General features: G+C 34.8%; 1 protein-coding gene across 15 annotated transcripts in view; it reads right to left on the minus strand.

Moving 5' to 3' along the window:
* MIPOL1 (mirror-image polydactyly 1) overlaps nucleotides 1-20889 on the minus strand; it is a 336357-nt gene that overhangs the window by 66779 nt on the left and 248689 nt on the right. For 14 of the 15 annotated variants that reach the window (XM_082452167.1, XM_082452168.1, XM_082452166.1 and 11 more), the window contains one exon: nucleotides 7315-7545. In XM_082452167.1, coding sequence (XP_082308293.1) covers nucleotides 7315-7545 — 231 coding nt within the window. Of the gene's footprint in view, nucleotides 1-6393; nucleotides 6526-7314; nucleotides 7546-20889 lie in introns of all 15 variants that reach the window. The other variant, XR_014261134.1, reaches the window with a different exon arrangement.

A 20889-nucleotide genomic window follows, 5' to 3' on the forward strand; every position in this document is an offset into this window, starting at 1 on the left:
ATGTTCCCAGTGAGTTATCGATGAGGCTGAGCAACATCCAGGCAGGGATGATGAAAACGTCTAAAAATCTAATTTCTACAATAGCTTCCTTTTTTCCTTTACTACAACGGAAGTATTCTAAAGTACACTAGTGGTTAGTGTTATTTGTTACCTTTCCTAGGAAGTTCAAATCACTTTATATATCTTATTTTTATCAATTCTAAAACTATTCTCAGGTAAGATGGTTCTCCTGTCTTCACAGAAGTACCCTGGAAGCAAGGTTTAAACAGTTAAGAAGGCTTTTAACTGGAGCTAAGAACAGAAGCAAGGAAAAGGGTACTGGTTAGAGCACATGACCCCTCTAAGGAACTTACATTTCATATACACGTGTGAAAATCACATTAGAATGCCTCTGCAGTATAAGAACTCCTGTCGTATTTTTTTCAGCCTGTCCAGTTTCAGTTAAAGTGTACTTGATCATTGTTAAGTGGGTCCTATAATTTCCCTAAAATAATAGGAATTCTTATCTCTGACTTTCAATTACTGTAACACTGCGATTAATGAAAAACAACAAAAATTCCTGCATTTTATTTAGTCTTAAACGAAAACTGTATGACTCTCTCTCTTATTTAACCCTTTTGTTCTTTTTCTCTCATTCCTCTCCATAGTGATCATCTGAAACATGTTTTCTCTACCTTAGTAGGCTGAAATGTGTACTAGCCCAACTCTAGATCACCTATTGGAAGAAAGATTCTGAAATGAAGAAGCAAATCAAATGTAAGAAGCCATGTTGTAATTTAACTTTTTAGTCCCTACTTTCATGCTTTTTATGATTCACTCCATAAAATTAACTATAAAAGGGAACTAATCAGGGACAGTGCAGATACTTAGGTTTAAAGAATCCCTTTTCTTCTTTAGCCTGGATCCTTCACTTTCCACTTCATTGGAACTTCTCAATTTTAATAATCCCACATTAATTCTTCCCTGGTAGAAAGAAATGAGCTAGACAATTAAAACTATGTTTCTTTTTCACGTCAAAGTGAGACATTCCTTGAAGATCAAGGTATAAGCCTCAATTCTTTAGTTTTTATAAAGAAATGAATATAATTATATCACCTATCAAACATGGTAGGTATCTCTGTATATAATAAAAGCAGCTCTAAGAAAACCTACTTTATGTACTCAATGGATAAGAAAGGTGATCCACTATACAAATATATAATGGAATTAAATTTTTTATAAAATACATACTTGTTTGATAGAGTACAACAAGACTTGTATTTCATAAGTTAAATATGTATTTAATTTAAAAACATGTGTTATGATTAAAAACCCAGAACATTAAATTCTTAAAAAACATATCATGTTCAAGAATAAAAATTAAGCATGCTAGAGGCTTTACGTTTTACGACAATTGTTTAGGAGGAATCTGAGTCCATCTTCCATATATAAATGACAATAAAGCTGTATCTAATTAGATCTAGATTTAGAAGGTGCCTTCCAAAGCTGACTGGGGTGTTCAACTGTACATAAACTAGAACAAATAAATTAACTATTTGATTTATTATTTGCTGAGGTATGTATCATATTTCACAGAGCTTTTTGAATCTCAAACATAAAAAAGATTGAAGAAATTTCCAGAAAAATTTTAAATCCTCTCATTTACTAATAATACTAATAAATCCAAGTCAACTTTCAACATTGTATTAAATATTGATTTAAACCTTGCGCTGAGAATTTATGAAATGCATTCCTTGATTCAATCAACAAGTATTTACAAAGTGTTCAGATACATCTAGCACTGCTCTGCAACTTGTAGTCCAACCAAGAATTTAGAGGAAAAATATCAAGATAAAGTTGGCAAGAAGCAGAACAATTTTAATGAAAACATAATGTAATTATATACAAAATTCACTGATGCTTTTCATATTAAACTATGTAAAACTATTTTAGCACAATTATTTTACTAATTATTAACCATTATGGTTAATATCAGATTCTAGAAATAGCAACAAAACTACAAAGTTTAGTAAAGTCTTTTGATGAAAAATGTAGGCTTTAAAAAAAAAAAAAAAGAATAGTAGGCTTTTTTTTTTTTTTTTTTTAAAGTCAAGAAACTGTGGAAATGCTCTGTTCCCCTTCCCAGCACCCAGAGTCGTCTACCCTGTTTTATAATTCAACCTGCAAACAGATTAAGCAGCTGAGTTTGTGGAAAGTATGTTTGCTCTACACTAAGAACCCTTGTGTGACACTATGGCGACTCCCCTGATACCTCGAAGAGAACTACAGACAGTTTTCACTCATCAGCAGGGAAACCAGGCTGAGAATTCACGATTTCTTTGTAACCTCAACTTCTTCATAGAAATCAGTATTTGGCCAACAGGCAGGAAAGACTTTTTATTAGCTTTACATGTTCTTTTCTTTTCTTTTCTTTCTGTCAATACCACTCAAAAGACACAGGATGCCCTATATTTCAAAAGGAAGTGTTTTATGCTGATCTTTGAAATTTTAATTATGCAATTAAAAATTAGAATACGTGCAAATGTTAAGTAACTGATTTTTTTTAAAGCATAGAAAGAAAATTCTAAATAGTTGATGAATTTTTTTTCTTGAAAATTTGTTAAAAGTTTACAATTTTTTCTTACATCTTTTAGTCCAATCTATTTATTATATAGTTATATTTTATGAGGGAACTTGAATAGTATCAGTGTAAATCTGGCCCACAGTTAAGATGATATGTGATAAAAGTTATTTCATTGTAAAACCTAGATCTTTGAGAGGTCTTCTAACCATATATGTCTGGTTGTAAACACTTTCATTTTAAGTAACTATGTATAGCTTAAACATGTTAAATTTAGTAAAATACATTTAAAAATTCCTTTGGGAAACTTGCTCTAGGCCAGAAGAAGTGTATCTGTAGATGGAAAGACAGATGGAAAAGTATAGCACAAAGAATCAGATTTCATAACCTCTTATGATAAAAAACATCATTTACTGGATTGGTGTGTCAGCTTTCTCTTTAATAAATGAGGATTATGGATGGTCTGGGCAAAACTATTAAAAGAAGTTTTTCTCACAAAGTTCTCGTGCTCTTAACCTGCTCTCTAGCCTCCACATAACTCTCTGAAACCAAGTGCATCCAGGATCGGCAAAAGAGTCATCTAAAAAGCTACATCACTATGTGCTCTTCTTCCACAAACATACACATTTTTTAAAGAGATGTACATAAGGAGAGTAATGCTTAACATGAAGGAATGGATTTCCATTGGTGAAATTTTAGGCTTTATGATACCTGGGCCAAGAGGCTATTTTGGGGCAGTGAGGTCTGGCATTTACCACATTTTACTTTATAAGTGACTATCTGCTATAAACACTGGCTTGTTTATGGATGGTAATTCTGTACAACTTTCCTTTCTAAGTATACTCCTATAGGTTAAAAAATTCAAGAAAAATGTTAGACTCTCAAAGAAATAAAATATAAATTTAAAATTCTACAATTATTAGAAATAGTATATGATCTCTCTGTCCTATTACTGAAGATTTCAGGTCTTTTAAATGTAATTAAATTTGATGGAAGTTGGTGGTTAGAACAAGGGTTAAAAGCTGATCACTAGCAAGTAAGAGATCCCAACTCTGAGGAGAGTGGAAGGAGTGGTGATGCCAGTGCCATACTCTTCTATGAAACTTGTGAGCTCTAGGTACTTGGCTGGGATAAAAAACTTTATCTAGGGTCTAGAGCACACCTGAAGTTTTCCTGTGTATTCCTGACCTGATCTGCTTTTATTTTATTCTGTCATTCTATTAAACTACTAAATTGTTCTAGTTCATATGTTCATAAGCATTTATAGAGTACCCACTTTACAGCAGGCATCTGTGCAAGTATTTGGAGGCAATGGGGATACAAAGAGGAATAGAATACTCTCTATGGCTTGGAAAAGCTCGATGATGAGTGATTTTACAGGGATTAGAGTAGATATACAAAGCAATTATAACATCTAGATGACTGAGACCTCTAATAAAGGTATGGACTAAGTATTACAAAAGAATTGAAGAATGAAAAAATAAAGAAGCATCATAGGGGTAACATTTAGACTAGAATTTAAGGAATAACAAAAATCTGGCCAGGTACTAAAAGGGAGGAAATACGTTTTTAGAAGAAGAAATAGCATGTGCAGAGATACTGTGGTAGGGGGCATGTGAGGAGATGCCACTAGAACAATGGCAGAAGGCCAGTGATAGGCCTCCTATATCATGCTAAGTTGTTTAAACTTTAACTTGTAGAGGTTGAAGGGTTCCTGAAAGATTTCAAATGGGGAAATAATATAACCTGATTTCTGTTTTAGAAAAATTAACTCTGGTGGTGGTGAGGAAGATAAACTTGAGAGAGCTAGAGGCAGGTAAACTAATTTTATGATTATTTCAATAGTCTAGAGGAATGATTATTTCAATAGTCATGAGGAATGATTAAGGCCTGAATTAATGCAATTAACAAGGGAAGAGGTGGAGGGAATCAGGAGATACTTAGGCAGCAAACAACAGGGACTGATGGCAAAGTGAACGTGAATGATAAGAAACAGTGAGGGAACAAGGACAGTTCTGAAACTGCTGAGGACTAGGAAAGTCACATCAACTCTCCCTGTGAAGCCAATATAACTGTCCAAATTTTTTAACTGAAAAACTTTTGCTTCCAGGAGTTAAGCAATTTGCCCTAAATCTCACAGGTAATAAATAGGTGGGAAAGCAGGGACTCAAACACAGGTCTGTCTGACTTGACCACAAAGCTTGTCTCTATCTTTTATACTGCACTGAATCTCATAGGACGAATATGTTTCTCATGAGGAGAAGGGCAAAAGGCTCCAAGGAGAGAGGCCAACGTATATAAATGCATTAGTCCTGAAAAGGTAGTGCCCTTCTGAAGAATGAGATAGTGCAGTATGAGTGAAATGACAAGAGAAGGAGGGACTATGCAACACGCATTGTTCTAAAAGCATCACACGTATTATCTCATCTAATTCTTACAACATCATGAAGTAGGTGTATTATTGTCCACATACTATTGCCCACGTCAACGCAGTGTTTTAAAATGTCCTAGTTCACATACCTATGCATTCTGAATCCAGAGCCTGAGCTTTTAAATTACCATGTTGAAGATATATGAGCATCTTTACTTATTTTACCATGCTCATATATAAATTTTATGATAAAGTATAATTAGGAATGGGCCATTGTATTCAATAATTAGGAAATTACTGGTAATCTTAAGAAGAACAATTTAGTATAAGAGCTAGCCATAGTGTATTGACTAGTAGAAGAGCAAATGGAAATTGAAAAACTAGAGGTAGTGAATACAGATCAGTTATTTAAGGAATTTGGTTGTGAAGGGAAAAGGGGAAATGTGGACCTTTTTAATTTAAATTTTAATTATTGCCTGGAATACTGACATATTTTCAAAGGACCTTCAAAAATAATTGCTAGTAATAGTGATTTCAGATTATATGGAGAATACTAATACCTAACAGAATACTAATACCTGCTAATATCTAACAAAGTCTTATACGTTGGCTTCCTGAAAGGTTATCATCTTATATCCAACAAAATAGGCTGATGCCCACATTAACGGTAATGAAGATACACTGCACACTTGAGGGCAATTAAAGATGATATGTAGTGGATTAAATATGAAACGGAAAGCCTGATAATATTTCATCTAGGTCTGATTGCTAGAAATCAGAATAAAAGATTTAACATTTAAATTAAAATTTAACATTTAACTCTTGTAAATGACATAAGTGTTGCACTTAAACTCTGTCCATGGATTGGTGCCATTTCCATTAAAAAGTCTTGATTTGTCTGTTGTTAAACGTGAAGAATAAGGACAATATAGTTAGTTTTTCAAAAGGTTAAACTTATTTAATTTAAAGCGTTATCTGAGAAATGTTATTTCTACTTCTTGGGGTACAAAGTTATTTCTTTTAAAAATAATAACAATAGCTGATGAGATCTAAAAAATAAAAGTTGACATTTCCAAATTTTTTTAGAAATCTAATTGCTCTCTGGGAAACACTGTTTTAGGGAATTTTAGTTATGTATAGAAATTAAAGGATTACAGGTAAAGAAAACTTTGAAATTTTTAAGTATTTGTATCCTTTAAGCAAATAGAGCTAAATCCGATCTTGACTGTCAAAAGTTACTGATTTGTAATTTACAATGAAATGAGATCCACCTAAATATCTATCTTGGGGTTCTTAGAATGTTAATATACTTTGTGAATAATCAGATACAGTTTCTGACTGAATATAAACTTAATCTTTAAACCTATAAAAATATAACACCATAACTCATAAGTTTCAAGGTACATATACTGTAAAGATTAATTCCTAATCTGTTTTAAAACAGTCTTGACTACATATTTACCTGATCTTGGGCTAGTAATCAAGATATAATTTCAGGGACGTTGAGGAAATGTTTGAGATGACTTATTTTCAAACAAAAAGTAGTGAGAAGTAAGAAACCTTGAAGTTACCACTACTTTTTCATACTGTAAAACTGAAAAAAAAAATTGTTAAGGAAGAAGGTATGTCTTAGAAATTGAATTCAATTAGGTGTGTGAATGATGTAATGCTGTTAACAATACATAAAAAAGGGCTCAGTTAAAATTACAAGTTCTATTACATTAAAGCTGCTTTAGAAAATTCTGCTACAGTGTTCAAGTGCCATAAATTAACAAGTGACTTCCTTGTCTGATAAGTTATTTGTTAATATTTTGCTATCTATCATTAAGGACTGACTGATTATGCAGCTTTATTTAAATTATAATAAAAATGCAAAGATTACTGAAAATACATATAATCATGTACTGTGAAAAGCTGTATTGAATACTTCAGAAGAACAAAACAGAAAATTAATTTCACTGTACTGGATTCTATGTGCCTAGAGGTCTCAGATTGCAAGGTCATAGATGATTTCAGCTCAAGTAGGATTATTGTGAAGCTAAATGAGTACAGTTGGTAACTTGACCGTCTCTTCCCCTTGCTAATTACCTATTACCTATGAACTGATTTTAATCGTATGGCCTCCATGAACTCCTGAAGATCAATTTATTCAATAAAAATGGTTTGCCCTAAATAGTAACCATGATTCCCAAGTAAATGACTTTTTGACCCCAAATATAGATATGACAGGCCGTCTAAAAAAGTTCATTTGGCTCAATCCACTTTTGTCTTAAACTATTAACAGCATAAATAATAAATAATATATTATTTAGTTGCCAAAAGAATGTGCTTTTGTTTTGTTTTGTTTCATGCTTTTGAAATAATGGAAGATCATTTTACTTACTTCTGAACTTTGTCATTGGCTGCTCGGGAGGCTTCTATGGTGTGCTGAAGCTCTAATTCCATGTTTGCTCGATCTGTCAGAGCTTGCTGCAGTTGGGTAGCTAGTTCGTCATTTTGTTGTTGAGTGATGGAAACAATATTCTCTCTATTTTTTAAAGCTTCTTCATAGGTACTAAGGGTATGGTTAAACTGATCCTTCAGATTTTCTTCTTGGGATAAAGATTTGTGTAAACTGAGAAAATATAAAAATAAATAATTTAAACATGAATATGTAGGCTGACTGACCAATAATCTATTTAACAAAAATCTCCAGTTAGAAATACCCATTTCTAAAAATCAATAAAGACAACTTAAATGGGTAAATAAAAATAATTTTTATATCACAATATTATACTTGATAATTATCCATTTCTCTGCTTCTAGGCTGAAAGCTACCCAGACAAATGATTATCTTTGCTACCAAAGCATACAAAAAGATGCTGCAGGATGTTAATTTAATTATATCAGTGTAAATATTACATTCAATTCTCTTTAAAAGGAATAGCAAAGAATTGGAGAATAAAGTATCTCTAGGTAAGTAAAAGAATATAATAAGCTGACTGCAAAGAAGTGAGAAGTAAGAGAATGGGCATCAGTTTAGGAGATCCAGGGTCTATTCGGCTAACACGTAATGAGAATGAATGAGATTTGTACAAATACTGATCAGCCTTATACACAGCATTTTCTACTTGTCACAATTGAGATATAAATGAAGTTAAAATCACAAGTCAACCTGCACAGAAATAATATGTATTCAGATATATTTTCTTTTTGTTAATGAATCTTATGCCAAATACATCCACTCATTAAGTCATACAGAGAAACAGCATATAAATTAAGACTAAATTAATGCAGAAGAAAATGCAGACAAATAGAATCTTAAAATGCTAAAGGTCAGATCTCTGATATGTCATTACACCTACCACCTGAGGTTATTTTGAAATGGCACCAAGCACCTCACTCAATTAAATAAAGACATTTTGAAAATATAAATATTTAATAACGGGAAATTTAAAATCCACACAGGAGATGTTCTTTTTTTATTAAATAAGATCATTTCAGTATATGCATACAAAAGAAATGTCGATGGGAGACTTGAAGTAAAACACCCTAACTATATAATACAGATTGATAATGTTGAAAGAAAGTAATATAATTCTTAAAGCTGCAGAAAGCTAGTCAGGGAACTTTAACTCTGGCTGAATATCTAGTCTGGTACTTTACCTAAAATTTTCAAACTAATTATAAATTTCTTCTTTTTGCTTAAATAGCCTATAAGCCTCTCCAGGGTGCTCACTTTGGAGAAGGTGTCACACAGAAATAAGATGGACTTGAGACAGGGATAGTTAGCATACCAAAAGAAATCATGTCAGAATTCAGTTTAGTCCCTAAGAAGAGAGAGGCTGCGAAACTGTGGTCAAGTGATTACTATATACGAAATAAGAATGGTGTATAGTGCCAGCTTTGCAGAGTGCAGAGAAAGTATCTTCCTTCATGGTTCTCACCTTGTTATGTATCTAACCCTTATTTCATTCTTCTTGGTTCTTTCTACCAATCTATATGCTTAAAGACTCCTGTCTCTTGCTCATTTTCCTAATTCTTTCTCTGTTCTCTCATACTTTCTGCATTCTTCCAACTTCCAATTTCTTTCAGTCTACTCTCTTCATTTACTGGAAACACCCAAGAAAGAAAGAAACTAAAAACAAACAAAACAAAAAAACCTTTAAAAAGTCTATGCTCTTTACCTTTAAATATCAATTTCTTTTTTTTTTTTCTTTAAGTTTTTGGCTGTGCCACACAGCATGTGGGAACTTAGCTCCCCGACCAGGGATTGAACCTGTGCCCCGCCACTTTGGAAGCCCGGAGTCTTAACCACTGGACCGCCAGGGAAGTCCCCAATTACATTTTAAATTACATAATTTGCACAAATCCAAAGTATTCAGCTTGACAAAATGTAAAGAATAAAATACAGAACAAACGCAGAACACTCCAGTCCTCCCAGTTGATCCCCTTTCCAAAGGTAATCACTAGTCCAACCTCTATCTAGATTAGTACTGCCTGTTTTTGAACTTGTTGTCTGACTTAATATTTTGCTTAACATAAAGTTTCTGAGATTCATCCTGTTGTTGTATGTAGTTCATTGTTTTTTATTCTATGAAGTATTCCATTGCATAAATACATAGCAACTTATTTAACCATTCCACTGTTGCTGCTATGAATAATTCCTGTATGCGTCTTTTGATGGACCTAAGTACCCATTTCTTTTTGGATTGTTTTTGGTTTTTTCCCCCAGCTTTATTGAGATATAACTGACATAAGTACTCATTTCTGGAGCAGAATTCCTCCATAGGGTGTATATATGTTCAGATTTAGTAGATACTGCAAAGTTTCCCAAAGTGGTCATACCAATTTATACTCCCATCAGCAATGGAGTTCCAGTTGCTCTATATGCACCCGTAGAGTGGGATTGCGAGTCCTCTTAACTTCAGCCATTTTAATGGGGGTGCAGTGACATTTCATTCTCTTAATGTTGTCTTTTGATGAATGTAAGTTCTTAACTTTAATGAAATCTAATTTATTATTATTCCATTAATGGCAGTGCTTTTTTGTGTCCAGTTAAAAAAATCATAGCCTGCCCTATTCTTTATATTTTCATCTTACATATATGCTCCTCATTTATTATTTATTTATTTAAAAAGGTATTTTAATTTATTTATTTTTGGCTGCGTTGGGTCTTCGTTGCTGCACGTGGGCTTTCTCTAGCTGCGGCGAGCAAGGGCTACTCTTCATTGCAGTGTGTGGGCTTCCGTAGTTGTGGCACATGGGCTCAGTAGTTGTGGCTCGTGGGCTCCAGAGCGCAGGCTCAGCGGTTGTGGTGCACGGGCTTAGTTGCTCTGTGGCAGGTGGAATCTTCTGGACCAGGGCTTGAACCCGTGTCCCCTGTGTTGGCAGGCGGATTCTTAACCACTGTGCCACCACGGAAGTCCTATGCTCTTCATTTAAAACTTGAAGTAGATCAGCATAGCTTGGGAATTCTGCATTTGTTTATGATACCTAAAACACTATCTAGTCTATTATAACCAATTAAATATTAAGAATCAATGACTCAATTTTTAAAATCATACCATTATTAAAATCAATATTATCCCCATTTAATCCCCTAATCATTCATCATTTACTAGTTTTCTACCATTTAGTCTTTTCCTTTTTTTGGCAAATTTATACTACCTGATTTTAATTTTTCTCTCAGATGGACCTGTAACTGGGACCCTTTATTCTCAAGCTCAAAAAGCTACTACTCATTCAAAATACTTTGGAAACCTTTAAATCCCCATCAAGTCTTTCTCAAACTGAAGCAGTAGCTACAGTGATCTCTTAAAAAGATAAATCAGATAATGTCACTCAAAATCCTGCAATAGCACCTCATCAAACTCAGAATAAATCTCTGAAGATAACAAATTACATATTTTAACTCACTAAACCTCACAACAACTTAGGAAGGGAGTCCTATTAATATTACTTTTTTACTAATGAAGAAACTGAAACAAAGAGGTAAGTAATTTAATTAATCTCATACCCCTACCCTAGCAGAGCCAGAATCTGGACACACGTCATAGCCTCCTTCCTGGGCTGGAATCCTCCCCTACTCGCCATGGGCTACAAAGCCCTCTATCATCTGGCCTCTCTACCTACCACCTTTTAGCAGACATTCCATTTCTCAGGTACAGTAAGCTTTTCCTACTTGAAGCATTTCTTTGAAATGCCTTTCCCTCCATGCTTCTATGTGACCAACTCCTACTCATTCACTAGGTCTCAGCATAAATACTACCTTCTCAGATAAACCTTTTATGTGTCTTTAGTCTAAACTTTGATGTTCCCTCCTTGTTATTCTGTCTCATAGAACCTCTTTTCCTTCTTAGAACTTACAATACTTTGTAGTTTTTTTCAGTTTCATCATGTGATTTACTTCCCAATTCCAACATATTAAATTACATAGGGCAATTTTATTTATGGGAAGAATGCATTCATAAATTTAATAAATCAAAATGTATATAATTTAGGGAAATTTTCTTATAGGAATAAAAGTGAAGTAGAGAGGATATATTCCCAGCATGTATAAATCTATAACAACTGAAGTGTATTTTTGTTTTAGTGCTGCATTTTCCCTCAGAAATCTCTTCCCTAAATTGACAAGAGGGCCACATTGTTCAGCTTTCTTCAGAGTCATATCACATTTAACCTCTGTGCAAAGTTGATTGAGATGCATTGATTTTCAGATGCATTTTTTTGTATAGCAGTGGCATTACAATTTAATGGCACTTAAATGACATTGTATGGGAAAATATTTTAAGTTATAGTAAGAATAAATTATAAAACAACAGAAAAGCTATTCAATCACTCTCAGAAATAGTGTGGCTCACACAATATTAACATAGGATGGTAATCATCCCTATTTATCATGAAGATAATGAAGTAATATAAAAAATTCAGTTAACTCTTCCAGTTTTGAAATTATATAATTCTTAATGAATTAATTTTTCTAATTTAGTATAGAAAGTGAGACTTTAAAAATATTTTTACTTAGTAATCTTTCATATAATCATAATTCGAATCCACATCAACTGTGACTATACATTATCTCTTCGGCTGCTCACCACATTGAGTCCAACAGCAGGCCAAGGTAGGAGATGCCATTCAATGGGTATTAGACCATTAAGTAGCATGTAATAGATTCCTTTCTGTAGTGGTTTCTGTCTTCATTTCAGTGTCTCCTGGTCTGTTCCCTCATGACTGTGGTCCTGACTATTTTCCTGATCTCTAACTCTCTGTACTGCCTCAGCCGAAAGTATCTCAGAATTTTCAGGTTTATGACCCACTTTTACATTTTGCTTGTAGATATTTATGGTCCCCTCAACTTGTGTTTACCTGCTTGTTGAACTCTCTCTCAACTGTAACATCACACATGGATGCATCTTATTCTTGCAAACTACTACTTTTCCATCTATACCAAGTTTTGATGCTACTTTTGTTGGCTTCTTGTTTCTGTGATCAACTGTTTAAGTCCTTTCATGAGATCACTTTATTCACCATCCCACAATATGCACTTACACTTCTGTTTATGCTTCATTTATTTACAGTAATTGCTCAAGCATTCATGTGATCTATATATAGTGTTTATTTTAATTGAATAAATATTCTTGGATTAAAAATTTAGAGATGAGATATCACAGTATAGGCAAATAGTTCTTTTTAAAAAATAATTAGTTAATTAATTAATTAATTTTTGGCTGCGTTGGGTTTTCATTGCTGTGTGTGGGCTTTCTTTAGTTGTGGTGAGCGGGGGCTACTCTTCGTTGCAGTGCGCGGGCTTCTCATTGTGGTGGCTTCTCTTGTTGCAGAGCACGGGCTTTAGGCACGTGGGCTTCAGTAGCTGTGGCGCGCGGGCTCAGCAGTTGTGGCTTGCGGGCTCTACAGTGCAGGATCAGTAGTTGTGGTGCACGGGCTTAGTTGCATGTGGGATCTTCCCAAACCAGGGCTCGAAGCCATGGCCCCTGCATTGGCAGGCGGATTCTTAACCACTGTGTCACCAGGGAAGTCCCAGGCCAACAGTTCTTAACTAGGAGTAATTTTGTCCCTCAGGGACATCTTGTAACATCTGGAGACATTTTTCACTGTTACAACTGGAGGGGGGGGGATGCTACTAGCATTTAGTGAATAGAGGCCAGAGATGTTGCTAAACATCCTACACTGCAGAGGACAGACCCTCACAACAAAGAATTATCTAGTCTAATACGTCAAGAATGCTAAATCTGGTAAATGAAAAGATGTCAGATTTGGACCTTGAAGAAGTAGATTCAAATTTCAGCCTTGCTGTTCACTCTGTCTGACCTTGGGAAAAATACTTTATACCTTTAAGTGTTAATTTCCTCAACCCTAAAACAATGAGAAAAATCTCACTGAGTTCACATGAGAACAAAATAAGGTGATCTACCTATGTGAAAATATCTAGCACAATATCTGGCAAAAAACAGGCATTCAGGGCTTCCCTGGTGGTGCAGCGGTTGAGAGTCTGCCTGCTAATGCAGGGGACACGGGTTCGAGCCCTGGTCTGGGAGGATCCCACGTGCCGCAGAGCAGCTGGGCCCATGAGCCACAATTACTGAGCCTGCACGTCTTGAGCCTGTGCCCCGTAGCGGGAGAGGCCACGAAAGTGAGAGGCCCGTGCACCGTGATGAAGAGTGGCCCCCGCTTGCCACAACTAGAGAAAGCCCTCGCACAGAAACGAAGACCCAACACAGCCATAAATAAAATAAATAAATAAATTTAAAAAAAAAGGCATTCATACATTGTATAATCTTTTAAGAAATAATTTATTTCTAATTAATTCTGTGTAAGATCTCATACAATATTTAGATATTTTATAAGTAGTTTGATGAAAAACAACTCCCTGTTGCTACAGGTTTTTCATGAATTGGGAGAACTAAACTAGTTTTCCTAACCTTTATCACTTACTGATAATATTATTAAATCATTCCGAAAAAAAAAAAAAAGAGGCAGGTTTGGCTTGTTTCACTGAATAAAAATAAATAAAGACAAAGCGAGTATGGAAAGCAGAAGTATGTGCTATGTTGTCCTCAGTATACATTTCCTGAAAGGACAGTGTCTGTTTTTACTTCCTGGTTTATTGCATGAATTAATTTGATCTGAGTTTCCGCCTTACTGTGATTGCCTTTTCTCAGAAGAACTTTTTTTTAACATTTCTTTCAAGGCAGGTGTACTGGTGACAAATTCCCTCAGTCTTTGTTTGTCTAAGAAAGTCTTTATTTCTCCTTCACTTCTGGAGGACAATTTCACTGGATATAGAATTCTAGGTTTATGTCCCAAGTTTTAGTCTGACATTCAAGGTGCTCCAGAATTCTGTTCTAGTTTTCTTTTCAGACTTTTTCTTAACTATTCTATCAAAAACTTTTATTCTAGCCAAATGGAAATATAAACTGTTCTTTAAAAATGCCCTCACACTTTTCACTCTGGGATTATTGCTCACACTGTTGCCTCCACTTGGAATGCTCTTTCCCTATCCCTCTAAGCGCCCGATCACTACACTTCAAGATCCAGATGAACTGCCAAACCGTCATGAAGTCACACTCCCATATCCTGCCCAAGGAGACACTACTTCCTCTAAGCTCCATACCCTTTCCATACCCCTTGTATTATATTCATCACTTTCTACTATCCTTTATAGCTACTTTATACTCATTTTATCTTCCCTACTTTAGTCTAATGCTATTGAAGGAAGGGGCCATTTTTTACTCTTCTTTATTTTCTTCTAGGGCCTAGCACAGTGGCTTCTCTATAAGAGGCAGACAAAAAGTATTTACTGAACATTGTTGCTTAAATGCTCCATTCAAACAAGTGGGCTCTAGTATTATAGAAGAGTCACATCAGTTTTATTTCCCTTCCTTTTCTCCTTATCTTTATGTGCAGCCTCATATTCTCCACTGCTTCCCTCATCCACACTCCATTCCATTCCATTTTTGAGGAATATTTAAAAATTAACATTTTTGTTTTGAGATCATTACAAATTCACATGCAGTTGTAAGAAATAATACAGAAAGATCCCTCATGTCCTTTACCACTTTCTCCCAAAAGTAACATTTTGTAAAGTTATAGTATAATAGCACCACCAAGATATTGACATTGATACAGTCAACATACAAAACAGTTATATCACCACGAAGATGCCTCATATTTCCCTACTTCCTTACCACTCCATTCCCTCCTTAAACCCTAAGAACCACTAATCTGTTTCCTATTTCTATAATGTGATTTCAAGAGGGTTATACAAATGGAAAGGTTTGGGGATTTTCTGTTGTCTCTCAGCATAGTTCTCTGGGGATTCATTCAGGTTATTGCATGTATCAATAATGGAATAAGAGTTTTTTTGAGGAAATGGTCTATTACTTCTAAATTGCCATTTTTATGCATGTAGAGTTGTTCATAGTAATCTCTTATTGTTTTTATCGTTACAAAGTCTATAGTGATATCCTATCATTCCTGATATTCATAATGTGTTTTCTCTCTGCTCTTATGTGCTTCTTTCTGTTCTTATTTTTAATATTTTCTTCCTTCTGCTTGCTTTGCATTTATTTTTTTGTTCTTTTTCCAGATTATTGAGGTAGGACCTTAGATTGTTGATTTGATACACTTCCAATTTTCCTAATGTATGTATTTAGTGCTAAAAATTTCCTTCTCAGCACTGCCTTAGCTATGTCCCAGAAATTTTGCTATGCTGTACTTTTATTTTCATTCACTTCCATATATATTTTTTAATTTCCCTTGGGAATTCTTCATTGACTCGTGGATTATTTAGAAATGTGCTGTTTAGTTCCCAAGTGTTAGGAGATTTGTTACATCTCCTTACCACATAAGGTAACAAAGGTTCCAGTGATTTAATGTGGGTATCTTTTGGGGGGGCCATTTTTGGCCTATTACAATTAATAAAATCAATAAACCTATAGCCAGGCTAACCAAGAAAAAAGAAAGAAGATAAAAATTACTAATATCAGAAATGAAAGAGAGGTCATCACTACTGATCCCAGGGACATTAACAGGATAATAAAGTAATGTTATTAACAACTCTATGTCCACAAATTTAATAACTTAGATAGATAAAATGGACCAAACTCCTTGCAAGATACAAACTACCAAAATTCACACAGGAGAAACAGACAATCTGAATAAGCCTTTATCTATTAAATAAATTGAATCAATAGTCAATGCATTCCAAAAAAGAAAGCATGAGGCCCACAGGAGTTAATCAAACATTTAAGGAAGAAATGATACCAATTCTTTTTTTTTTTTGATACCAATTCTTTAAAATCTCTTCCAGAAAGTAGGAACAGAGGAAATATTTCCTAATTCAATCTATGAGTCCAGCATTACCTTAATACCAAAACCAGATAAAGACATTATTAGAAAAGAAAACCTATAGAATATTATCTCTCATGTATATAGACGTAAAAATCCTCAACAAAATATTAGCAAATCAAACCCAAAAAAGTACATAAAGAATTATGCACTCCTATCCAGTAGGATTTCTTCTCGGTATAAAACATTAGAAAATCAATTAATGTAGTCCATTACAAAACAATCTAAAGAAGATAAATCATCTGATCATACCAATAAATGCAGAAGAAGCACTGGCAAATCTAATATCCATTCATGATAAAAACTCTCAGCTAACTAGGAAGAGAGAAGAAATTTCTCAACTTGATATAGAACATCTACAAAAAAAACCCTACACCTAACATCATACTTAATGGTGAGAAATTAGATGCTTTCTCCCAAAAATCAGGGCCAAGACAAGGATATCTCCTCACACCACTTCTGTTCAACACAGTACTGGATGTCTAGCTAATGTAATAAGACAAGAAAATGAAATAAAATGTATACAGATTAAGAAGGAAAAAATAAAACTGTCTTCATTCACAGATAACATGATTGTCTATGTAGAAAATCTCAAAGACTCAACGAAAACAAAACAACAAAAATCCTGGAACTAATTAGTCAGTATAACAAGGCTGCAGGATGTAAAGTTAATATAAAGTCAATTGCTTTCTTATGTTGCAGCAGTGAACAATTCCAATTTAAAATTAAAACATAATACCACTTATATTACCACTCTCCCAAACGAAATATTTAGATATAAATCTAACAAAATATGTATAGGATCTATATGAGGAAAACTCAGATGAAAGATATCAAAGGACTAAATAAATGGAGAGATATTCCATGTGCATGAATAAAAAGACTCAATATTGTTAAGATGTCAATTCTTCCTAACTTGTTCTATAGATTCAATGCAATTCCAATCAAAAGCCCAGAAAATTATTTTGTACATATTGACAAACTGATTCTAAAGTTCATATGGCTAGGCAAAAGATCCAGGACAGCCAACTCAATATTGAGGGACAACAAATATTGAGGGAGAACAAACAGAAGACTGACACCATCCAATTTCAGGACTTAAAGCTATAGCAATCAAGACAGCATTACACTGGCAAAAGAAGAGACAAACAGATCAATGGAAGAGAATAGAGAGCCTTGAAATAGATCCATACAACAATGGTCAACTGATCTCGACAAAAGAGCATAGGCAATTCAATGGACAAGGAATAGCCTTTTCTTTAACAAACTGTGCTGGAACAAATGGACATCCATACAAGAAAAGAAAATAATCTAGACCAAAAATTTACACCTTTCACAAAAAGTAACTAAAAATGTGTTATAGGCCTAAGGAGTAAAATGAAAAACTATATAACATCTAGAAGATAACATCAGAGAAAACTGAGGTGATCTTGGGTTTAATAATGAGTTTTTAGATACAACACCAACACCATGGATTTTTCATAACCCATGAAAAAAACAGATGTTAGACCTTATTAAAATTAAAAACATATGCTGCAAGACACACTGTTAAAAGAATGAAAAGACAATCCACAGACTGAAGAAAATCTTTGAAAAATACATATCTGATAAAGGACTAGTATGCAAAATATACAAAGAACTCTTAAAATGCAACAATAAGAAAATAAACCTCAATTAAAAAATAGACAAAAGAAGCAGATATATCACCAAAGAAGAAATACAGATGGCATATAAACATACAAAAAGAGGCTCAACATCATATGCTACCAGGGAATTGCAAATTAAAACAATGAGATACCACTATACCTATTGGAATAGCTAAATCCAGAAAAGTAGTAACACGAAATTCTGGTGAGGATGTGGAGCAACAGGAACTCTTGTTTATTGGTAGTGGGAATGCAAAACAGTACAAGTACTTTGAAAGACAGTTTGGCAGTTTCTTACAAAGCTACACATAATCTTACCATATGATACACTGATCGTGCTCCTAAGTGTTTACCCAATAGTAATGAAAACCTATGTCTACGCAACAACTTGAACGTGAGTGTTTATAGCAGCTTTATTCATAATTTCCCCAAACTGGAAGCAACCAAGATATCTTTCAATAGGCAAATATATAAACAAACTGTGGTACATCCATACAATGGGATATCATTTACTGATAAAAAAATGAGCTATCAAGCTGTGAAAACACATGGAGAAAACTTAAACGCATATTACTTACTGAAAGAAGCCAGTCTGGAAGGCTATATACTGCATGATTCCAACTATATGACACTGTGGAAAAGGCGAAACTACAGACACAGTAGAAAGGTCAGTAGTTGCCAAAGGTTCAGGGGGAGGCAGAGGCGGATAAAAAGGCAAAAGCACACGGTTGTTTTTTAAGTGCTGTGACACTATTCTATATGAAACTGTAACAGTGAGTACATGATGTTTTGCATTTTTCAAAACCCACAGAATGGTACAACACAAGGAGTGAGCCTTAATGTAAACTATGGACTTTAGGTAATGACAATGTATCAATATGGTTTCACTAACTGTAACAAATGTGCCACGCCAACACAAGATATTAATAATGGGGAAACTACGTGTGGGAGGAGGTATATAAGAACTCTGTATTATCTCAATTTTACTGTAAATCTAAACTGTTCTAATAAATAAAGTCTATTAAATCTCACCCTCCTAAGACACACACACACACACACACACACACACACACACACACACACACAGTAGTAATGAAGGTTGACTAACCATAAGTCCAGTAGGAATCAAAAGTGACATCAGATAGAAAAGAGGGCAAGCATAGCCAGCCATGGCATAATAGCCAAATCAGACCTAATCACACCTGAATTTAGCTATGTCTGTTATAAGTTATAAATTGAAGCATCTCCACAGGAGGACTTATCAGGTAGGGTAAACCCTACCTGTGATCAGGTGTCATATTTATGTAGACACTAGATAACAAGCTGTTGGAAATAGTGTAGAAGAAATCCCTGCACAATGTAGAAGACTGGACTCAGTCACCTCTAGGTATAAGTGAGCTCACAATGCTGAGGCCTAGTTAAATGCCAGATATCATAATTTGTCATCCTAATTCTACTGAAATGGGTACTCCATCTAAGAACAGTCACACAAAGGAAGAGTGTCACCCGCATAAGGGTCAGTTCTAGACAAAAAGATTTTTGAGGAGCTTGGCACACACTCTCATTAGCCAATTTCTTAGCAGATGGCTGAGAAGTTTGCTCAGCTACTGAAAACTATGTCCCATACCATCTGCATGAATAAATGATTTTACTAAAAATGTAAAAACCTCAAATAACCAACTGTTTGTTTTTTTAAAATTTATTATTTATTTATTTATTTTATTTTTCGCTGCATTCGGTCTTTGTTGCTGCGCGTGGGCTTTCTCTAGTTGCAGCGAGCAGGGGCTACTCTTCATTGCGGTGCGCAGGCTTCTCTTGTTGCAGAGCACGGGCTCTAGGCCCGCGGGCTCAGTAGTTGTGCCGCACAGGCTTAGTTGCTCCGTGACACGTGGGATCTTCCCAGACCAGGGCTCAAACCTGTGTCCCCTGCATTGGCAGGTGGATTCTTAACCACTGCACCACCAGAGAAGCCCTAACCAACTGTTCTTACATAGGGTAAATATTTTTCAATTTTATTAGTGATCCTAAGTGACTCACTTAGGAAAAGTAAATAAAGTCCTATTAGATATATAGTTTTATTTCACACTATATAAAGCTTAGGATAGCACTGATGCTGACCTCAGCTATGAGGTTTAAATAAATTCATTTTATGAGACCATTACAAACGCACAGTGCTTGATACACAGCTGTTGCTGTACAGTTATTTGGTTAATTGAATTGTTGAATAGGGTTCAGTCGGTATGCATACTGGAAGCATGTGCTTTGTTTTACTTGGAATTGGGTGGCGGCATGGTGACACGTCAGGCCCTGCTTCCCTTCCTCATGTAAATGAATGACTACTGTGTTCTGGGCACTTTGCTAGAGCTAGAGCTAGAGTAGTGACTAAACACACATTTCAAATTATTTTAAGTGCTATAAAGGAAGGGATGTGACATTTGAGTTGAAATTTAAAGGTAAGAGTAGGTATTAACTAGAAGAGAGGTGAAGGAAGCATTTCAGGCACAGGGAAGAACATGTGCCAAGGTCTTATAATAAGAGAAAGGATGGCTGATGAGCTCAATGAAGCCCAGTTACAACCAGTGTTTGTATCAGTGAACAAGTGGTTGGGTCTAGATCATAGAGGGCCTTTTTGGAACATGAGGACCAAACAGGAATTTGGTCTTTTTCTTAAGGCAAATGAGAAGCTGCTAAAAGATTTTAAAGAGAGGGGAACAAGACTTGCCTTTTAAAACAATTGCTCTGCTCTGGCCAGGGGGTGTTTTGTGTCTCTTCATCATCATATACGACAAACAGCCTCTAACCACTAAGATGTACCTTGCTCCTTCTCTGAGTGGAATTTCAAGAGAGCATGGAACTATATACTGAGGCTTAAATCTAGGAAATAAATTTCTAGAACTCACCTTTTATTTATTTTCTTGGGTCAGATATTCCACTTATGAAGATTTTTTGTTTTGTTTTGTTTT

Source organism: Balaenoptera physalus, assembly GCF_965194825.1.
Source record: "Balaenoptera physalus genome assembly, chromosome: 2".
NCBI classification, from domain to species: Eukaryota; Metazoa; Chordata; class Mammalia; order Artiodactyla; family Balaenopteridae; genus Balaenoptera; species Balaenoptera physalus.